At 36.3% G+C, this 22,358-nt stretch overlaps 1 protein-coding gene and 1 pseudogene across 9 annotated transcripts in view; one reads left to right on the top strand and one right to left on the bottom strand.

Moving 5' to 3' along the window:
* Nucleotides 1–22,358, top strand: part of EPB41L5 (erythrocyte membrane protein band 4.1 like 5) — a 139,158-nt gene that overhangs the window by 60,371 nt on the left and 56,429 nt on the right. For 8 of the 9 annotated variants that reach the window (XM_059166627.1, XM_059166626.1, XM_059166625.1 and 5 more), the window contains exons 15-16: nucleotides 6,611–6,653; nucleotides 7,053–7,168. In XM_059166627.1, coding sequence (XP_059022610.1) covers nucleotides 6,611–6,653; nucleotides 7,053–7,168 — 159 coding nt within the window. Of the gene's footprint in view, nucleotides 1–6,610; nucleotides 6,654–7,052; nucleotides 7,169–10,386; nucleotides 13,604–22,358 lie in introns of those variants that run through there. The other variant, XM_059166630.1, reaches the window with a different exon arrangement.
* On the bottom strand, nucleotides 11,526–16,990 carry LOC131827706 (large ribosomal subunit protein eL31-like; annotated as a pseudogene).

Here is a 22,358-nt window from a genome sequence, read left to right as displayed (position 1 = left end):
TTTTTATTTTTTTCTAAATTATTTATTTGAGAGAAAGAGAGCATGTTGTTGTTGAGGGGTGGGCAGGGTCAGGGACAAGCAGATTCTGCACTGAGCGTGCAGCCTGATGCAGGGCTTGCTCTCACGACACTGACGGCATGACTTAAGCCGAAATCAAGAGTTGGACATTTACCTGACTGACCATCTAGGTGCCCTTATTCCTTTTTTTTTCTTTTAAAGATTTTATTTATGTATTTATTGATTAGAGAGAGACAAGCAGACAGCAGTGGGGAGGAGGCAGAGGGAGAGGGAGAAGCAGACTCCACTACTGAGCAGGGAGCCCGATGTGGCTGGGGTTCCATCTCAGGATCCTGAGATCATGATCTGAGCCAAAGGCAGATGCTTAACCACCTGAGCCACCTCGATGCCCCTGATTCTTTTTTCATACAAAACATTTGTTGCTATAGATTTTCTTCCACAGACTACTTTAATAATATTCCATAAATTTGGTATGTTGTATTTTTATTTTTATTTATCCCAGATTATTTTCCAGTTTCTCTTTTGATTTCTTCCTTCACTCTTTGGTTACTTGGGAATGTGTTCCTTGATTTCCACATACTTGTGACTATCTTAAATTTTCTTCTTATTTTTCGTACTTTTATTCCACATGGTTAGAAAACATACTTTGTATGATGTTGATCCTTATACATTTTAATTGAAACTTTTTTTATGGCTTAACGTAAGTATGTATCTCAGAAAATTGTATGCACTTGAGAAGAATGCATATTCTGTTGAGTGTATGTTCTATAAATGTCTGTTAGATATGGTTGGTTTTCTACTGCTCAGGACTTTTATTTCATTATTGACCTTTTGCTGAGTAATCCATTATTAAGAGCAAGGTTTTAAAGTCTCCAATTATTGTCATTTAGTTGTCTGTTTCTCTCTTTATTCTTTCAGTTTTTGTTTCATGTGTTTTGGGGCTTTTTGTTAAGTGCAAATATATTTATAATTGTTTGATTCTTTTATTATGATGAAATGTCACTCTTTTTCTTTAGTAATTTTTTTTGTTTTGTTTTGAAGTCTATTTTGTTTGATTGGCAGTCCATTTTTATTCTGGTTGCTTCTCCATGGTTTATTACTTTTACCAAATTTGGGAAGTTCTTAGCCATTATTTCTTGAAATGATCTTTCTTTTCCTTTCTTATCCCTCCTTCTTGGACTCCCATTAACATGCCTGTCATTACATGTGATGGTGTCTCACAGGTATCTGAGTCTCTGTTCATTTTTCTTCACTCTTTTTCTTTCTGTGTTACTTAAGACTAGATAATCTCAGGTGACCTATCTTCAAGTCATTGATTCTGTTTGAGTCTTATTTATAAATTTTCTGTGTAATGATATTTTCCTTTAGTGGAGACTGTGTTCCTATACTTATTCTTTAGATTTTTTTTTTAAATTTCCTGCATATATTTAAAATAGCTGATTTAAGTGGATTGCCTAGAGAGAGTTGATCTTTTTGGCCACACTCATGTGGAGTAAAGCTTTCACCACATTGAACTTGGGGGAATGGGGAATGATAGCATTGTGGCTCAAATGCCAGACTCAGCTAAGAGATTTAGTAGATTTTCTTGAATAAATGTTTATTCACTAATGTGTGCTTTTTCGTGATTGTTTTTAAAAATAATTTTCAGGGCGCCTGGGTGGCTCAGTTGGTTAAGCGACTGCCTTCAGCTTGGGTCATGATCCCAGGAGTCCCGCATCGGGCTCCTTTCTCCATGGGACGTCTGCTTCTCCCTCTGACCTTCTTACCTCTCGTGCTCTCTCTCACTGTCTCTCTCTCAAATAAATAAATAAAATCTTTAAAAAAAAATTAAAAATAATTTTCACTAGATAAATGTTTGTTTCACTGGGTAGAGAGTCCTCAAACTACCATCCCAGAAGTTCTACTTCTGGTGACTCAATTAATTGTATTTTATTTTATTTTATTTTATTTTTTTTTTAAGATTTTATTTTCATTTGACAGACATAGATCACAAGTAGACAGAGAGGCAGGCAGAGAGAGAGAGGAAGGGAAACAAGCTCTCCACTGAGCAAAGAGCCCGATGCGGGGCTCGATCCCAGGACCCTGAGATCATGACCTGAGATGAAGGCAGAGGCTTAACCCACTGAACCACCCAGGTGCCCCATCAATTAATTTCAATAGTACATATTACAATGTATAGTTTCATATAATGCTTAACTATTGGTATGTGTCAGTTTCCTGGAATGTCCATCAAAGTATCAGATTTAGGACATACTTGCAAATCTAGTTAACTCTTGAATTGGTCTACTCTTATATAGTGGATGTATAATTAGAGCTTCTTCAAAAAGAGAAATCGTTTGATTGGAGGTACTGAGTATGGTTAGCGTCTCCTTGAGATGCATTTTTCCCCCAACTTGGAAAGCCAGTAAAGTTGGGCTGTGATTAGTGATTCATCACAAAAGCACTTCTCCTGAAGTTTCTTTAGCTGTCAGTAGGCTGTTAAAAATAAATCAATTAATAGAGTACGGAGGAATTGAGCTATTCTCTCTATTGTGAATTTTTAATTAGGTAAAGTTTTCTGTCTCCTGAATTGTACACTTTTACTTTCATTGTAGTTACTTATAGGCTATGCTTTTAAGAAGAATGATGAGAAAATGTTAGAGGTATTTTGTACTTTTTAAACTATTTTGTTTGTTTTTTGTTTAATGGAGTATGTCTTGCTTACCTGAAAAGGAGACTGGGACAGACTATTAGAGCTTAAAATAAGGAAGATAACCTGGTGTTATCTTCTATACATATATATATATATATATATATATATACCAGAAATGTAAACATATTATTCAAGCAATAATATGTAGTTGAAAAATTCAGGTTTTTATTTGCAAGGATTTGTCCTTGAAAAATTTTTTGAGGGGTGCCTGGGTGGCTTAGTCAGTTAAGTGTCTTGTCTTTGGCTCAGGTCATGATCTCCGGGTCTTCACTCCCAGTTTAGGGCCCCTTGCTCAGTGGGGAGTTTGCTTCTCCCTCTACCCCTCCCCACCACTCATGCACACATGTATCCTCTCTCTCTCTCTGTGTGTCTCTCTGTCTCAAATAATCTTTAAAAAAGAATCTTTAAAAAATTTAAAAACTTTTTTTTTGAGATACACATTTCTGACCAAAAACTTAAGTATGACTATATCGTCTCTTTCTTAGAATTAAGATTAATTTAATTTTAATAATGAAGTTTCATTATCTTCACTTGAAAAATGCTTTGGCTCTGGAAAACACAACAGAAATGGGATATGTAAGCAATGATACTTAGTTATTATTTATTACAATAAACTTTTAGATATGAAATGTAGAGGGGGACTCAGCTCTCCTGAAGGTTATTTAATACTCTTTATAACACTGCTTGAGAGAACCTGAGTTTGGACTGGCATGAATGCCCTTTCATTCTTGCCTAAACTTTTAGTTCTGTTTGCATGAACAGTTTTGCTCCAATGAACCATGAAAAACAGTACTGTTTGAAAAAGCACAGCTATTTGACCTAAAAGCTTCTTGACCTTGTACTATGCCTATTTGAATAACAGGTTTTGAAATTGGCTGATGTCAGTGGTTTTCCTTATATTATTTTATTTCCTAACTATTCCCAAAGGGTCTTTACTAATAAAAAATATCCTAAGAAGAGGTGACATTATAAAGAATAGATCACATTTCAGTGATCAGTACTTTTTTTACAGGCTTAGCTGACAGAATCTTGAAGATAGAAAAGAGAGGAGAAAAAGGAATGAAGGAGGAAATGATGAATACAGAGAGTATAAGAGCAAAGGGGGTCAGTTATTACAAATAGTCCTTTGAAAGGGGAAGCTTGAATTAGATCAGTAATGAGTACTATTCCTACTTATGTGTTAGCGGAAGTGAAGGATGTGTGTAATTATGAGAAAATGCTTCCTACATTTCAAATTATTTGGAAATGGGGCTGTGATCTCATTAATCATTAAGATCATATATTATAAGCAGTTTTTTCATGTTATTATTAATGAATAATCATTACTAATTATTCATATAATTAAAATTATTCATTATTCATTATTTTATTTATCACTTGCCAGAGTTATTCTCAGTTAAAGGAAAAGCTTCAAAGGTAACCGAGGGCCTCATCCAGCAGCTTGGATGAGATTTCATAATATCTGGGATCATGGGTTACTTAAACCAGCATAATGTTTTCTGGGAGCAGCAAAATTAGCCCAAAGAAATCGTGCCTGACAGGTATATTCTTTGCAGTTGTTTTGACAACAAGTTCTACACTAACCAGTATTTTTTTTACGTTTGTTTGGTTTTTTTGGTCAGTTTTCTTATCACTGTTCTTTGTGTTTTGCTAATGTTAACGTATTTACTCCCCCTAACAATTTCATGCAAATGAAGAACCTGAGGTTTAGAGAGTAGAACTAGTGGTAGTGGCACTGCTTGGATTTGAACCCATGCTACTTCCAAGTTCTGATGACTCAATTTGTAATAGAGATATAGGTAATAAAAAATAAGATATAAAATGGGTTCATGTCTCATCACCTAGCCTTTAGGAAGGCCTCTTCATTCTTTTTTTTTTTTTTTTAAGGTTTTATTCATTTGTTTGAGAGAAAGAGCATGAGTGCGGAGTTGGGTAGTTGAAAAATTCAGAGGGGAGCGTCAGAGGGAAACAGACTCCCACTGAGCAAGAAGCCTGATGGTGGGGCTTGATCCCAGGACCCTGGGATCATGACCTGAGTTGAAGGCAGACACTTAACCAACTGAGGCACCCAGGTACCCCAGCCTCTTCATTCTTGAGTTCTTTCTTAATTGATTATCTTTCATCAGATTGTTTTTATTTTGTTCCCACCCCTCTAAGGCAGGCTCCTAGATGCTGTATTCAGAGTTTTGTTTGAGAATTTTTGCCCATTTCCTTTTCCTTTTTATTTTTTCTTAAGATTTTATTTATGTGCATGAGAGAGACTAGGCACAAGCAGGGGGAGACCAAGGGAGAGGGAGAAGCAGGCTCCCTGGGGTTTGATCCCAGGACCCTGAGATCATGATGTGAGCTGAAGGCAGATACTTAACCAGCTGAGCCACCCAGGTACCCCTGCCCATTTCCTTTTACTCGAATGCCATCTTGGCTGTGTATAGTATTTTTTGCTTACTTGTTTTAAAGAGGTATTTATTATTTGTCAGAGAGAGAGCACAGGCAGGGGAAGCGGTAGGCAGAGGAAGAAGCAGGCTCCCTGCTGAGTAAGGAGCCAGATATAGGACTCAATCCCAGGACCCTGGGATCATGACCTGAGCCGAAGGCAGGTGCTTAACTGACTGAGCCACTCAGGCGTCCCTGGGTATGATTTTCTTATGAAGAGATCTGTGGCAGCTAGGTACTGGCAGTGGTTTCCTTTTAATCTCCTTGGGGTGCCTTAAGTGTTCTTTCCTTATCCCTGAAAGACAATAATTTAAAAATAAAGGATTGAATACATTTAATTTCCTATCTCTTTTTCCTGGAACGTTAGTGCTCACATTAAATTAGTAAATTGTTTTCTCACTTTTCAGGAGAGTGTGTGTGTGTGTGTGTGTGTGTGTGTGTAAAACTTTGAACATACTTTCAGTTATCTTAGTTGAATTTTATACCTCAGGATGCATGTATACTATTTATGTTAGAAGGTCTGAGGCCCATTAACTTTTTATTCCCATCATTTTGTTGTGATCATATGTCATCTTTGAGTTATTTTATTGAATATTTGTTCTCTTTTTTAGCTGTTATGAGGTTTTTTAAAAAAATTTATTTTGTTTTTGACTGAGTTTAAGTGCTTTTTTGTGGGAAGACGATGGAGGAGGGAAATGAATACAGCCTAAACTAAAAATTTAAACACATATTTATAAATCACTTTGAGTGGAAAGTATACAATTAAAGTTAAAAAGCAAGTTTATACTAAGGCCTTTTGAGTTTTAAAATGTTGAGCTATTGCTGACATTAGAATATCTTGAGAGGGTAGTAATATACAAAAGAAGTGACACAGATAAATTTATTGGATATTTGTGCTTAATGCCTTGAATTTAAGGTATCATTTGTGCTTCTCTGCATTTTGCCATCCTTAACAGATACTGCCCAATAAATAAACAAGATTAGTAGTGAACTACATATTTTAAGCACAACTAAAATATAGGTATGTGGAAATCTCAAATGAGCAGATTATAGAAAAACAAGTATTTGTCTATAAAAGCAAATGTTTTCTGGCATCTTACATTCTTAGTTTTAGGTTCCAATAGTAATTTTCTTTCCTTTTTTTTTTTAAGATTTTATTTATTTATTTGACAGAGATCACAAGTAGGCAGAGAGGCAGTCAGAGAGAGAGGAGGAAGCAGGCTCCCCACTGAGCCGGGAGCTCTATGCGGGGCTTGATCCCAGGACCCTGAGATCATGACCTGAGCTGAAGGCAAAGGCTTTAACCCACTGAGCCACCCAGGCACCCCCAACAGTAATTTTCTTTATTTGCAGCAAAACAATTACTTTAAAAATAAAGCTACCTTCATTACTATATGTATAATTTTACAATGTGAAGCCCTTGAATTTTATATATAGTTTTTTAATATATATTTTTATCCATTACAGTGTTCATAATAATGTTTCGACCCAAAGTAATGGCTCCCAACAGGTGAGATCATCTTAAGCTTCTAAATACTGGAACACTAGTCAGTTATGACAGATAGTGGTACTATTAATTGAATTTTTAAGTGGTATAACTTTGGGAAAGTTTTGTGCATTTTCTTTTTTTTTAATCTGTAATGTGGATAATGAAACCTTCTGCTCTTATGAGATGTTGTAAATAGAACAGGTGCTCTATAGAACATTTTCCATTCTTGTAAATCCTATATAATGAATAAGATAACTAATATTTAGTTGGATTATTATTTATCTATGAGGTAGTACATAACATTCAAGCATTTGTTTGCACTATGTTCGTAGGTAGTATTTCATTTTAATGTTCTGTTTATTGGTGATGAAATGTTTTGTCAGGCAAAATAGATGATTTTTATAATTTTATAACCTACAGGCTTGGGATGTGAAATCTACTCTGCCTGTGATTCCTTCTGTTCCCTCTGGTCCTGTGCTGGCAGAGATAGAGAATCTTCCAAGGAATCCTGGAATAGACCAGCATGACAGGAAATGGTTTGTTAACTCTTTAAACCGGAATAAAATGTTGCTTGCTTAATGGTATTCTAAATTCCCAGCCATAATCTTAGAATATTTTAAATATGATTGAAAACAAATTATTCATATTTGTAAGCTGAACAGAAACATACTACTGAGCAGTCATATTGGGATTGGGAAAATAAGGGATATGTATGAAGAAGGGAATGCAGTTATTTAATTGGAGAACATCAGACATCTCTCCTTATTTTGGTTAACATGATTGGAAGTGGTGGGTTGCTCTCTGTTGAAAAGGACTTTAAATGCTCGTCAGTAGAACCTTTTCTCGGATTAATAAGGAAAATATGTTCATCTGTTTCACACAACATAATGCTAGTGCTTTTGGATGTGTTTTTTCATTAAAGACTGAAGATAAGCCAAAGGGAAACATGATTATAACCTAAAATAAACCAAAGTTTTAAAATACTCCATTTTGGGGGATGGAGAGATAATCTGATCACAGAGAAGATACTTTAATTGTTTAGATTTCCAGGGTCTTTTTAATTTTTTTTACATTCATAGTTAGTACACAAATGTGAATACTTTGTGACTTATTGGAGTGTAATCAGCAGGATTCATCATTTCCCAAATAAATGTATTTGGCTTGGAGGGCTCCTAGGCAATTATTTGGTTGAGTGGTCATTTGGTTGCATCTGTTCAAGTTGTGTGTCTATGAAATGAACTTCGATAATTCATAGGAATTTTCTCTTTTTCTCTTGCTCTTAGTTTGTTAAGTACCTGAAATCTAATGAGTTTCTGTGGTGATCTCAAGGTTTTGGTCAGCTTTCTGTGCAACCAGTTCTTCCTTCATGGTGGTGGGTCAACAGTGGTTGGTGATTATTTTCAGTCTTTGCTATGTAATTGTTTTTCACTGTTATTTTGGCTTAACTAACTTGCAAGGTGCTTTGCTCTTCATTGTTGGGCATACTTTTACTTCAGTTCCAAATAACTTGATTAGTTTCTAAGATTGAAGGAATTTTTTTTCGTTATCTATTTCTTTTTTTCCTTTTACCTGGGATTATGATAGAGGAGTACTTTGTGTGTGTGTGTGCATGTGGGCACACACCTAAAGTATGAACAGTGAGGCTTCTAAATATCAAATTTTAGTCTTTATTTTTATAAGCCATTAAAAAGTTTCTTCAATTCTTACTGAAAACACAGCTCCAGTAAGCAGCTATGTTTTATGGCCTTGATGTTACCACCAAGTCCTATTGGCAAGGAAACCAGATTTCAACTATAAAAGAACTCCCTTAATACTTGCTTACCCCTTTTATATTAATATGGAATGAGAATCTGGGGGGTGGGTTTTGCATACTATATTATGATACTAAATCTTTATTGAGTTTTCTAATTTTAATGGGCACATATTTAAATCTATTTAATTTATTAGGCACTATGTAGTTCCTTTGACACAGCCTTTAAAAGAGACAATACTGAATCTGAGAGTATTGAATTTTAAGGAAAATGAAAAATTTGGAGCTATGTGTCCTTCTGTTACGTATTTGTGCTGAGACCTCCTTTACTGAAATGGAGTAAAATGGCGATCTGAAAACTTAATGAGCCTCAGTGTATGTCAGCAGCAGTGGCATGAAACTGAATATAGAACTGATCTGTCTTGGAGCTAATGGATTCCCCAGTCTGAATTTAAAGTGCTTTCTGTATTTCACTTTTTGTTTCTGCATGCTTTTATTGTTATTAATGCTCTTAAATGAATATAAAACAGTCCTCCTTTAGAAAGTGATGTTAAAATATGGAAATGCTCCCAAGGTTTGAACAATTGGGCAGAATAACAGACTATTACCAGGTAGATAATTTCTAACCATTTTAATCTAAACCTACTTCATGTTCAGTTCTTTATTCTCTCATTGATATCTTCTAAGTGACACCATTACTTCGGTGAATGATTTGGTATATCAGTAATGTAGAATTATCTGATATTCATAGTATCACCTTTTGAGAAACAATTTACATATTAAATCCATTTAACCATTTATAAACAACAACAACAAAAGTGAATAATATTTGGGAAATCTTGCATATATCAGGGAGAACATAAACCTAACTTAATTTCCTAAATTTTCATAGACTGTATATTGAGGGTCATGAATATTATGGAGTAGATTTGGTGAACAAGTTCTATGTCTATTGAAGAAAATACGATTTTAAAGTAAAAAAGCGTTCAGGCTTGTTCTGAAAAATCCTTTTAGCTAATTTCAGTTTCCTGAAGGAAAAAAAGGTGAGGATTCATATTTTAGTTGAGTTAGAAAAATACTGTATTTAAAAATTTATCTTTAGACATAATTGGGGTGATTTTTTTGTTGTTGTTTATAATTATCTTAAATATGTGCTGCCCTTTTTGCTGTGTTACAAAATCTTGGTGTTCTGTGACAAATATGTCTTTCTACTGGAGGACTCTGTTTCTAACCAGGAACTGCTTGTATGCATGCTTCCCTCTCATAGTTTTGTAGGCCTGTTCTATAGCACTGTGTGATTAAAGAGTATCTTAATATACTTAACTAAACTGTTTCTTGGAGGGGCTTACAATCTTATCACATTATCTGTACCTGTTAAATTTCATTTTGAGGTCCTGTGAACTTTGATTATAGAAGGAACAATGATTCTTCATTGTTAATTGGAAACATTTCTTTTCTTTTTTTTTTTAATGTTCTTTCTGAATTTTGTTTCCTAGATTTCAGTTTTGTGAAATCACCTAATTTGGGGAATAATTTTCACAATTACTCTTTTCTGTATATGCTTTTGTCCATAATACAGAAGTGTCCTTTTAAATATTTGAATTAAGTAGATTATAAATATATTTTCCTTTTCATTAGAACTTCAAACAACATTTTTAACTTTTTTTTTTTTTTTTTTCATTTTTAACTTTGAATTTGATACCAGCATCAGGGACAGATAGAATGTTTTGTTCTCTGTGAAATTTCCTCTTTATTTAATTCACTAAACTGACTCTGGTTACTTATTCATATTTGCATATTGAGTTTTTCCACTACATATAACTTTCTGGATTCTACCCCCCTCCTTTATTTTTGAATGTCATTGCATGGAGTAAATGTCAATAACTACTTACAGCAGTGTTGCATGCAGGTCACACTGCCCTTCTCCTTTATTACCTCTTACACATCCATTTTCTCCTATTCCTTTTGACTAACTGTGCTCCCCTCCCACTCCCAACCATCCAGGCTCTCTGCTGCCAGTGACTGCTGTCAACGTGGTGGAAACCAGTGGAACACAAGGGCCTTGTCCCCACCCCAGCCTGCACATAGAAACTACACTGACTTTGTCCATGAGCACAATGTGAAGAATGCAGGAGTCCATCATGATGTTCATTTTCCTGGCCATGCAGCCATGACTGAGATATGAGTGTTAAGCCCATTAGACACTGGGACTCTTTGTCATGCAAGTTGATGGTATACATTTTCTATACATAGAAGATTGATCACATTAGGAGAATTTGGGAGAAATTACTTTATATTGCGTCAGTAGTTGTGTAGTGTTTATAATTGGGTTCTTCTGTGAAAGGGAAAAGAATGAGAAGAAAGCTATATGCCATCAATGATAATGAGAAATGCTTTGTATTGAAAGGGTATGTATATATCATTGTAATTTTGGAAAGGTTTCTCATGATTTTAACGTGTTGATACATCACTCAGAAGATGTCTCAGGAGAGAGATTTGTGTTTGTGTAAAAAGCTTCCTGTTATCTTCTCATCTCCACACCATCCAGATAGATCGAGGTGAAAAGAAGCAGACACACTAATCACAACTATGGAGGAGACATGTCCAGGCACAATGTCTCAGTCTTTGGTGAACTGCTTTTCTATACCATTTTTAATACTTCTGTAGTGATCCTTGCCTTAATTTCAATTAAGTGCCTAAGATTCTAAAATCATAATTAATATAATTTTTAATTAAAAGTACTTTTAATTTTTAACAAACTTTTCTATACCATTTTTAATACTTCTGTAGTGATCCTTGCCTTAATTTCAGTTAAGTGCCTAAGATTCTAAAATCATAATTAATGTAATTTTTAATTAAAAGTACTTTTACTTTTTAACAAACAAACTTTCCGTAATTTACGGAAAGGTCTAGAAATCACATTAATAATGTGATTCATGTAGAGAGATAATGTAGAAAGATAAACCTGAATGGTTACTTTTGCATGATTAAGTAGTTAACTAGTGGTTAACTAAATTTAGTTGCATTACTACTGAATGGTTGTACAAAATGGAAAATGTATTTACTTTTGTCTTTTCATTTTCTCTTTTCTTTTCCATCTTATGCCTCTGATAGATTTCCCGGATTTGCAGCAGCCTGATAATCTAGCCTCGTACAACCTTTAAAATAAAAATTACAAAGACCAAACCATATCACTTTCAAATGGGTTAGATATATTACTCTTTTGGTCCTTTATGAACTTCAAATGTAATCATCCAGGCTCTTTGATTTAATTGATAAAGGCAGATTATCTGGAAAAAGTGCATTTGTAATGTAATGGGAACTGACAAGGGAAACATTTTTTTTGCCTTTTTACAGTTTTTAGAAATTTTAACAATTTCCAAATGTTAAAACTGTTATATGGCAATTTGAAGATACTTTATAGTTTGAGAATTCATAATACTTCAAGGTAATGAAGCTGTATTATAAACAACCTAACCCATATACCATCCTATTTACTTCTGAGATTGGTCTGATCCCTTTCTGCTAGATACATGTTTCAGAGGGCTTTATTACTGGACTGTTGGTTGCAAATAGAATACAGGTTGTCAATAGAAAATACAAGTAAGCAAAATTGAGTTAAGATCTAGGAATGAAATTTTTAGGCAGGTTTCAATCTGTGATTTTTATCACAAACTTTTTTTTTTTTTAAGATTTTATTTATTTGACAAAGAGCATGCTTGCGTGTGCCCTTGGGCAAGCACAATCGGGGAGTGACCGGCAGGGGGAGAGGGAGAAGCTGGCTCTCTGCTGAGCAGAGCCACATGGGGGCTCAAATCTCAGGATCCTGGGATCATGATCTGAGCCTAAGGCAGGTGCTTAACCAACTGAGCTACCCATCACAATCGTTTTTTTTAAATATGTTTAAAAAACTTACTTATTTGACAGATAGAGATCACAAGTAGCCAAAGAGAGAGGGGGAAGCAGGCTCCCTGCTGAGCAGAGAGCCTCATGTGGGGCTCAATCCCAGGACTCCAGGATCATGACCTGAGCCCAAGGCAGAGGTTTTAACCCACTGAGCTACCCAGGCTCCCCTATCACAATCATTTTAAGGAGATAAGCTCAAAGTATTCTTTAGCACATCCTGTAAATATGAACAGGTCCATACCTTAAATAACCCACCTCCTTCCCTAAATCTTACCATCATAAAGCATACTTAAAAATGGCCACTAATGTATATCCTTCATAGTTATTTTAGACTTTACATAGCTCAGATTATAATTGTCAGGTATTATTGATGGTAATTTTTTTCTCTAAAGCAGGGAATTTGAATCATAACATTTTAGCACAGAAACTCTGATTTGTGTCATTCAGGAAAAGATTTCATGGGTGTGAATATGATTAAGAACTATTTTCATTGCTGGGGTGGCTGAGTTATTAAGCATCTGCCTTTGGCTCAGGTCATCCTGGGATCAAGCCCCGCATTGGGCTCCCTGCTCCACGGGAAGCCTGTTTCTCCCTCTCCCTCTCTCCTACTTGAATTCCCATTCTCGGTGTCTTTGTCTCTGTCAAATAAATAAATAAAATCTTAGAAAAAAAAATGTTTCTATAACAGAAACCAAAGAAGTATAGTAATAAAGCTTTTTAGGTCTTTTAGGAAGTCCTGAGGTTTGACTTTTTGTACTCTAAAATTAATCTTGAAATCTGAAGGTTAGACTGCTGAACAATGCCTAATATATATGTATCTTAGCAGAATCTTAACTTCAGGAAATAGGGAAGGATTGTAATAGAAGAGTAACGTCTTCAGTTTACATTGAAAGTGGTCATTTCTGTTCTAGAGATTGAGTTAATCAGTACTGTTACATTTACATGATGGAAGAATTACATCGTGATTATTCTTTCTTTGAAAACCTTGTTATGTTGTAGTTCATTTGTAAAGTTCTGATGATAGAAACTGGATTGGTGGATTGGTAGGGAGAGAAGGCAGTGCAGGGGGTGGGGAAAGTAAAGGGCTAACACTGAATGGTAGTAGAATCAAATCTGTTTATTTTTACAATATATTGTATATTCTATAAATATACAATATTTTACAGTAAACATCCCTATATGTTCCAGGATTTCATTTCAAATATTGTGAATATTCTTGATATTGATACTTTGAAGATATACATGTTTCCAGAATTATAAAGAATTTACATGTAGTTCATCCTAAATTAAATAAATTGTCATCAGCTTATTTATATTCTGCATTGTTTTATGCCTAAACGGTAAGTGGTCATACATTCTAGATTAGGGAACTAATGTCCTTCAGAAGTACCTTTCTTGGGGGGCACCTGGGTGGCTCAGTGGGTTAAAGCCTCTGCCTTAAGCTCAGGTCATGATCTCAGGGTTCTGGGATCCAGCCCCACATTGGGCTCTCTGCTCAGCGGGGAGCCTGCTTCCTCTCCTCTCTCTGCCTGCCTCTCAGCCTGCTTGTCATCTCTCTCTGTCAAATAAATAAATAAATAAATAAATCTTTTAAAAAAAAAAAAAAACCTTACTTGGTCACTATCTTTTTTTTTTTTTTAATATTTTTTTATTTGTTTATTTTGAGAGAGAGAGAGAGACAGAGTAAGAGAGAGCATGAGAGGAGAGGTCAGAGGGAGAAGCAGACTCCCCATGGAGCTGGGAGCCCGAAGTAGGACTCGATCCCAGGGCTCTGGGACCATGACCTGAGCCTAAGGCAGTTGCTTAACCAACTGAGCCACCCAGGCGCCCTGCTCACTATCTTTTTGATCAGAAGGAGCCACCAGCATGTGATCCAACTTCAGTGCTTTGTTTAATTTTATTTAACATAATTAATTTTAACATCTTGAATTAGGTTAGTTATGTTTCATCTATACTTTTATGAACAGAGAAACAGAAACACAGCAAAACTACACTTTCACACATGAAAATACACAAGCTCTTATGATAATTATTTCTTTTATTTTTTAAGATGACTTTTTTTTTTTTTTAAAGATTTTATTTATTTATTTGACAGACAGATCACAAGTTGGCAGAAAGGCAGGCAGAGGGAGAGGAGGAAGCAGGCTCCCCGCTGAGCAGAGAGCCTGATGCGGGGCTCGATCCCAGGACCCTGGGATCATGACCTGAGCAGAGGCTTTAACCCACTGAGCCACCCAGGCGCCCTGATAATTATTCTTTTGATGGTAAGACCACTTCAAAGGCTTTTACCTGTCCCTGAGTATAGTCTAACCCTTTTGACCTTGATAGGGTAATCATATATATACTTTTAAATGGATTTACAGAGGAAAACAGAAACTCTACTTGTCGTGTTGGGTATATGTCTATATTTTAAAAAATAGTACACAGTCATATTTTTTAAAAAATTTATTTATTTATTTGACAGCGATCACAAGTAGGCAGAGAGACAGGCAGAGAGAGAGGAGGAAGCAGGCCCCCTGCTGAGCAGAGCCGCTGACATGGGGCTTGATCCCAGGATCCTGGGATCATGACCTGGGCCGAAGGCAGAGGCTTTAACCCACTGAGCCACCCAGGAGCCCAGTCATTTTTTTTTTTTAAGACTTTTAAAAAAAAAAAAATTTATTTATTTGACAGACAGAGATCATAGATAGGCAGAGAGACAGGCAGAGAGAGAAGGGGGAAGTAGGCTCCCTGCTGAGCAGAGAGCCTGACGTGGGGCTTGATCCCAGGACCCTGAGATCATGACCTGAGTGAAGGCAGAGGCTTAACCCACTGAGCCACCCAGGGACCCTTTTTTTAAGATTTTATTTATTTCAGAGAGAGAGTGCATGAGTGGGGGAGACAGGATGAAGAAGGAGAGGGAGAAGCAGAATCCCTCTGAGCAGGGAGCCTGATGCTATACAATACCAGCTGGATCCTAGGACCCTGGGATCATGACCTGAGCCTAAGGCAGGCACTTAACCAAGGATTGAGTCACCCAGGCATCTCTTACACAGACTTTCTAATATTGTAATATTGTCATTATAATTCATATTTTAGGGGGAATTTTAAAATTTATTTAAAATGCTGACCCAGAAAATATTATTTATAACCCTTGGGTTATCTTTGTCCAGGATGTAAAAGATGCCATGTAAACATGTCAGAATATAAAACTGAAGTATCTTCTGAGTGAAGGGCAGGCAGACATGAGATAAAGCAATGAACTTGACCTTAATTATGGTAGTATCTTTTATTTACTAGATTTTTGCATATTTACTTGGTTGATATGCTAATAATTATTTTGATTAATAGTCTTGCTTTATCACTTTTATGTATCCTGATGTCATGCATTTCAACTTTCCATCTTACCAAAACAGGAAAATAGATGAACTGGGTGATGGAAAGGAGTGGAGGATTAAGGTGTCTTGGGTTTCAGGAGGAAGAAAAATACTGTGATGACTGGCCTCACAGGAATGAGAAGGCTAATCCTCAGCTTTGATCCCTTTATTGTGTATTCACAGACATAGACTGAAGAATTGGGGCAATGGTTGTCCATGCTAGTGTAGGATGTACTGATGGTGGAAAGAGTCATTATTTGAACCTTGGTACTTTAACTGTTTTGGTTGGGTCATATGCTTCATTTGTAAACAATAGTTCATTGCTTGAAAGGCGTAATTATTTTGTGTGTGTTAGGCTTTGAAGTTTGGGTCTAAAATAGTTATATTAAGTTGCATTAATTTTATATCCTTAGCATATAGGGTTTATCATATGGATTTGCAAAAATAAAATCCAATAACACTTAATCTCTTTACTACCACGTACTTACTTCCTGTATTTTAACATAAATTATACCACATCATCAAAATTCCAGAATTGTCAATGTTTCCATGTGAGATGCTTATACATAAGGGATAGAATTTGAAGATACATCTGGGACGAGGAAACCTCTGTTGTTTCTCTCTCTCTGTCTCCTGTGTGTGCCTCTCTCTGTGTGTGCTTTTGTCTCCATATAAAATATGATTGGTCAAATTCTTTCTGTTTATTATGAATTGTATAGTATTCTCAGCTCCCCATCCTTTTTTTTTTTCAGTTTTATACCTTTAGTTGTGACAATCAGCTATTAGTTCTCATCCGCATTAACTGTAGATTTTTTTTAAAAGATTTTATTTATTCATTTGACAGAAATCACAAGTAGGCAGAGGCAGGCAGAGAGAGAGGGGAAAGCAGGCTCCCTGCTGAGCAGAGAGCTTGATGTGGGGTTTGATCCCAGGACCCTGAGATCATCACCCGAGCTGAGGGCAGAGGCTTAACCCACTGAGCCACCCAGGCGCCCTACTATAGATTTTTGAAAATGGGAGACAGGTACAGAAGTGACCAACATGTAGAGCTTGTTTGGGGAATCTTCATCCTTGTTGTGTTTTGGGGACAACTGCACACAGATAGGGTATGGAACATTCCTTATTCCCTTGGCTCAGACAGCTTTGTTGAGCCTGGTGTCAGTGTACACATCTGGAGTTCCCATCTCCTTTATGGCAGATTTACAGATCTGTTCGAGTGCGGGAGGGCCACACTTTTTGCAACCCACCCCATGGATCCACTTGTGAATGTTGGTGTATGCTCTGGTTACTGCCTTATTGATGGCAGAATGGCCTTTCTTTACATCCCCCTTCTTTGCAGGAGCCATTTTGCCAGGCCTTGGTTGGAAAGCTCGGCTCCTTTTTTAGAACATAGAAATTTCTCATCTTCTGTCCGTATAAATTAGCTTTTTACTTTAGTCATGTGAAATCATTGTGAGAATTTTGTTTCACCCACTTGACATTTTAACTTTCATGATAGAAATACTAGGCCAATGAAGCTTGTCACTTTCATTGGAATATGTATTATATAACTTCATTTCTTTGCATGTGGGGCGGGTGGAGAATATATTAGCCTTCTCGGAGAATTAGTGAAGAGAAGAGAAAACTTCAAAAAAAATTGGTGAAAGGAAAAAGATTTTCTGTGTTTTTTTTTTTTAATGATGTATTTTTATTTTTATACTGAAGCAGAAGAACAAGTGTTCCTGTTTTTACTAAAGGAATTGTTCTCACAGTTTTTTATTAGATAATTACCTAAGCTTTTGTGTCCCTAACAACAATCTGTGGCCTTAATTCTAGGTGATGGTACTTGAGTGAACTTTTACATTTTGTTCCTGACAGTTAGCCAACATTTTGTTTATATTGGCACAGAGAAGAGATATCTGACTTGGAGAACAACATTCTCCAGGAGTGTGACTGAAGACTCCCTTAATGGTGTAATAAACCTATACCTCCTCCTCTTGAAAACAGGTTTAACAGCTGTAGTTTTTTATTTTTTATTCTTGAAGGAATTCTCATTTGTTTTGTTTTTAAGTAATTTTAATGAAGAAATGGGCTATACCCAGTGTTTAGTTAGGGTTTATGAGAAATTGGAGATTCCTTAATAAGGGTCTGGCCTATTGACTAATGACTGATTATTGTTAATATTAATATAAGGGGTGGGTAGAGTAAAAAAAAAAAAAGAATGAAAGGTAAGGGATGATAATAGGAAGACAATTGATGGCTTGCTTTGTCTTGTGAAACTGGTTACAGCAGTATGCAGAGAAATTATGAAGAACATCCTAGGATATGAAATACCACTAGAATGTGTACCATTACAAAGAACAATTCTCTATAACAAAGCTATGTTTGTAGCCTAGCTATTAGCTTCAGGGGTTATTTAATTATAAACTCTCTAGGAGTTTGGAGATAATTAACTTGCATTAATTCTTTCTGGGAATGCCAACTCCAAACCTTTAGAAGTCTTTAGAAAGACTTGGAGAGATTAATGTGCTTTAGAATATCCTGGTTATCACTTAAGTGGAGCTTAACAGATATGTTAGAGCAATAGCTATTAGAGGTATTTGTGTTGGGGGGTGCCCGGGTGGCTTAGTTGGTTAAGCATCTGCCTTTGGCTCAGGTCATGATCCCAGGGTTGTGGGATTGAGCTCCATGTTGGGCTCCCTGCTCAGTGGAGAGCCCACCTCTCTCTCTCTGCCTGTCACTCTGCTTACTTGTGCTCTCTCTCTCTCTCTGTCAAATTAAAAAAAAAAAAAAAGTATTTGTGTAGTGTGGAAAGGCATTGAAGATCAATACTGAGGAGTTTGGTAAGGAGGCCTGTGGCAGTCATTGCGGATTTTTAAGTTAAAGATTGGGGAGGCTTGTATTAATATCTCCTTTTTTAAAATTCATCTCATTACTTGTTGAATACCTGCTAGATCACCTTATTATTCCTCACTTCCTATACACAGTCATTTATAATTATTCCTTTTTTCATACCCTCACATTTCTTGACCCTTCTCCTGTTGTACACATCTAATTAAATCCAACTCTGTACTGTATATGTAGATGGACAGTATAAAATGCAACATTGTTGAATGGTCTCACTTTAAATTTTGGCCCCTGAATGTAGGTCTTCAGTGCTGCCTGAAATCCTATCACATTTCCTTACTCTATACATTCTCATGTGATGCTGGCGGTAATTTCTCTTCTTTCAAACTTCACCACCTCCTCAATCTTTTTTTTTTTTTTTTTTTTTTTTTTTAAAGATTCTGTTTGTTTATTTGACAGACACAGGGAGAGAGGGAGTGGGAAAGGGAGAAACAGGCTTCCCACTGAGCAGGGAGCCCGATATGGGGCTCGATCCCAGGACCCCAAAATCATGACCCGAGCCAAAGGCAGATGCCTTTGAGCCACCCAGGCGCCCCCACTTCCTCACTTCTCACTCCTCACTTTCCATTAGGGATCTTGCTTCCTATTTTACTGAGAAAATAAGCAACTAGAAGAGATCTCTACTGCTCTCACCATGTCTTCCTTTTCTTTATATTTTTTATCTTACTCTAGTTAGCTGGGTAGTGTTATATTAGTTTCAGGTGTATAACATCGTGATTCATGCTTCCGTACACCACCCACTGCTCATCATGATAAGTGTACTATTTAATTCTTATCACCTGTTTTACCCACCTCCCCTATGTTCTCTATGATTAAGAGTGTTTCTTGGTTTGTCTCTCTTTCTTCCCCGTGTTTGTTTTGTTTCGTAAATTCAACGTGAATGCAGTGATGTGTTATTTGTCTGTCTTTAACTTATTTTGCTTAGCATTATTTTCTGTAGCACCTTCCGTGTGGTTGGAAATGGAAAGATTTCTTTCTTTTTATGTTTGAATAATACCCCATTGTGTGTGTGTATACATATAAATATATGTCACATCTTTTATCCATTCAATTGTTGGACATTAGGCTGCTTCCATATCCTAGCTATTGTAAATAATGCTACTATAAACGTAAATGTGCATGTATCTCTTTGAATTACTGTTTGTATTCTTTGGGTAAATACTCAGTAGTGTGATTGCTGGATTGTAGTATAGTTCTATTTTTAACTTTCTGAGGAACTTCCATACTATTTTCCACAGTGGCTGCACCAGTTTGTATTTTTACTTCCACATAAATATTCTTCTCTTGAATCTCTTCTGGTTCGAATGAATAAACATAAATGTGAATGTACTGTGCACAAGTTTCAAATGTGCACAAGTTTCTTATCAGAGAAACCTTTCTCACCTCTCTGTAAAATAATCACACACCACTCCACCTTGTCATTCCCTTTCCCCCTTGCCCTGCTTCTTTTTCTCACATCACTTCATCTTACATTATATGTTACTTGTCATCTCTGTATTTGTTAATAGAATGTAAGCTTCATCAAAGGAGAACATTTATTTTTATTCCTCTGTCCCCAGAGTATTGCCTGGCTTGGCACTCAGGTATTAGTTGATCAAATGAATGAACGAATGCCAAGCACATCTTGGCATATTTGGTGGTACAGAAGTAGTCAAAATGCTATCCCTGGCTCCAAGAAATTTACATTCAGCTTGTGGAGATAGACAGTTTTATAAATAACTGATATAAGTGCTAAGTCATTAGGCAAGCAAGGTCATGGAAGAGTAGAAGGTTGAGGTTAAGGCTTGCTGACATTTGCATCAGATTTTGAGGGGTACTTAAGAGCATTGGATGAATTAATCATGGGCTAAGAGAGCTACAGCAGAAGAAAATTTTAACAGCAGAGTCAAAGGGAATCATTCCTGAATAATGAGTCTTGGTAATGAGTACAGAATTCATGGCGAGGCGTAGTAATAAGGATAGCTGATATTTGAGAACTTCTGTGCCTCACATTCATTGTTCTGGAGGTATAGCAGTAAATATTACTCCAGCAAAACATATATTCCTTATAGGACTCTAAAGGTATTTAGGCTAGTGAAGAAATTGAGGCACAGTAAGGATATAACTTCTCCAAAGTTACATTGCCGGTATATGGTAAGGCTGGGCCTCCAAGTCAGCTTGGTCCTAGAACCCAAAATGACACCCATTGTACCAACTCCATATATTGTATAGCTTGATGGGGCCTAGACTGTGGAGAGTAAAAAGGAACATAATAGTAACTTTCTAAAGAGACAGTGCTAAGAATGAATGCCAATTGGTGGAAGACTAGATAATTAAAGTATGCTTCATCCGTACTATGTAATTGGTAAAGAATGAGGAATATTCTCCATGTGCTTGGTTATTGAATACGTCAGTACTACATTGTTGAATTAGAAATGCAAGAGGAGTGTCTGGGGTATGTTTTCATCTTTATAAAAATCATAAAACCATGTATATATTTCTTAAGTGCACAAGAAGTGAAGTGAACCTGGAAAGATAAATTGAATTTTCAGAGAGTAGGGATAGGGAGACATTGTTTTTGTTGTTTTGTTTTGTTTTGTTTTGTTTTAAGCTGACATCACTATAAATAGGTAAAAACAAATTAAAATGCCCCAAAATGTAGTGGGAAACAAGATAGACGACTTCAGGTAAGTGTCCATGAAAAAAGATGGATGGAGGTAGTGTCCTTATATATTTCTTCATACATTCTTAACAAATGGATGTGTGCTAGGACATTGCCAAAAGCCATAGATTGAAAATAAATGTCTGACTATATTTTTAAGAAACTTTTTGTGTGTACAACCCATCGATTTTTAGTATATTCACAAAGGTGTACAACTATTACCAGTATAATTACAGAACATACCCAATATTCCCCAAAGAAACCCCTTACTCATTAGGACTTAACTCCCTATTCTCCCCTTCCCTCCAAGTCCTGGCAAACACTGATCTTTCTGTCTCCATAAATTTGCTCATCCTGGAAATGCCCCATACATAGAATCATATAATTTGTGATGTTTTTCCTCTACTTTCTTTCACTTAGCATAGTGTTTTTTATTTTTTTTTATTTAAAGAGATCACAAGAAGGCAGGGAGGCAGGCAGAGAGAGGAGGAAGCAGTTTCTCCGCAGAGCAGAGAGCCCGATGTGGGGCTCGATCCCAGAATGCCGGGATCATGACCTGAGCTGAAGGCAGAGGCTTTAACCCACTGAGCCACCCAGGCGCCCCTTAGCATAGTGTTTTTTAAGATTTATTCATGTTGGAGTGCCTGGCTAGCTCAGTCAGTAGAACTTTTTTTTTTTTTTTTTAGGATTTTATTTTTATTTGAGAGAAAGAGCACAAGCAGGGGTGAGGGACAGACAAGCAAGACTCCCTACTGAGCGTGGAGCCTGACATGGGGCTCAATCCTAGGACCCTAATATGACCCGAGCTGAAATCAAGAATCATACTTCACTGACTGAGCCACCTAGGTGCCCTGATTTAGGGTCATAAGTTGAAGCACTGCACTGGGTGTAGAGCTAACTTAAATTAAAAAAAAAAAAAAATGTGTGTGTGTGTGTGTGTATGTTGTAGCATTTATAAGTAATTGATTACTTTTAATGGTTTAATATGTTCCTTTATATGGTACATAGCCTTTTATTTGTGCATCAGTTGATGGGTCTTGGGTTTGTCCTTTTTGGCTATTGTCAGTACTGCTCTCCGGATTCAGATACAGGTTTTTTTTGTTTTTCATGAACAGGTGTTTTCAGTTCTTTTGGATATACTGATAGAGTGTAATTGCTGGGTCTTGTGGTAACTGTGTTTAACATCT

Source organism: Mustela lutreola, chromosome 3, assembly GCF_030435805.1.
Source record: "Mustela lutreola isolate mMusLut2 chromosome 3, mMusLut2.pri, whole genome shotgun sequence".
Lineage (NCBI taxonomy): Eukaryota > Metazoa > Chordata > Mammalia > Carnivora > Mustelidae > Mustela > Mustela lutreola.
The sequence above is the reverse complement of the archived record's forward strand: the minus strand, read 5'-3'. Positions and strand labels throughout refer to the sequence as shown.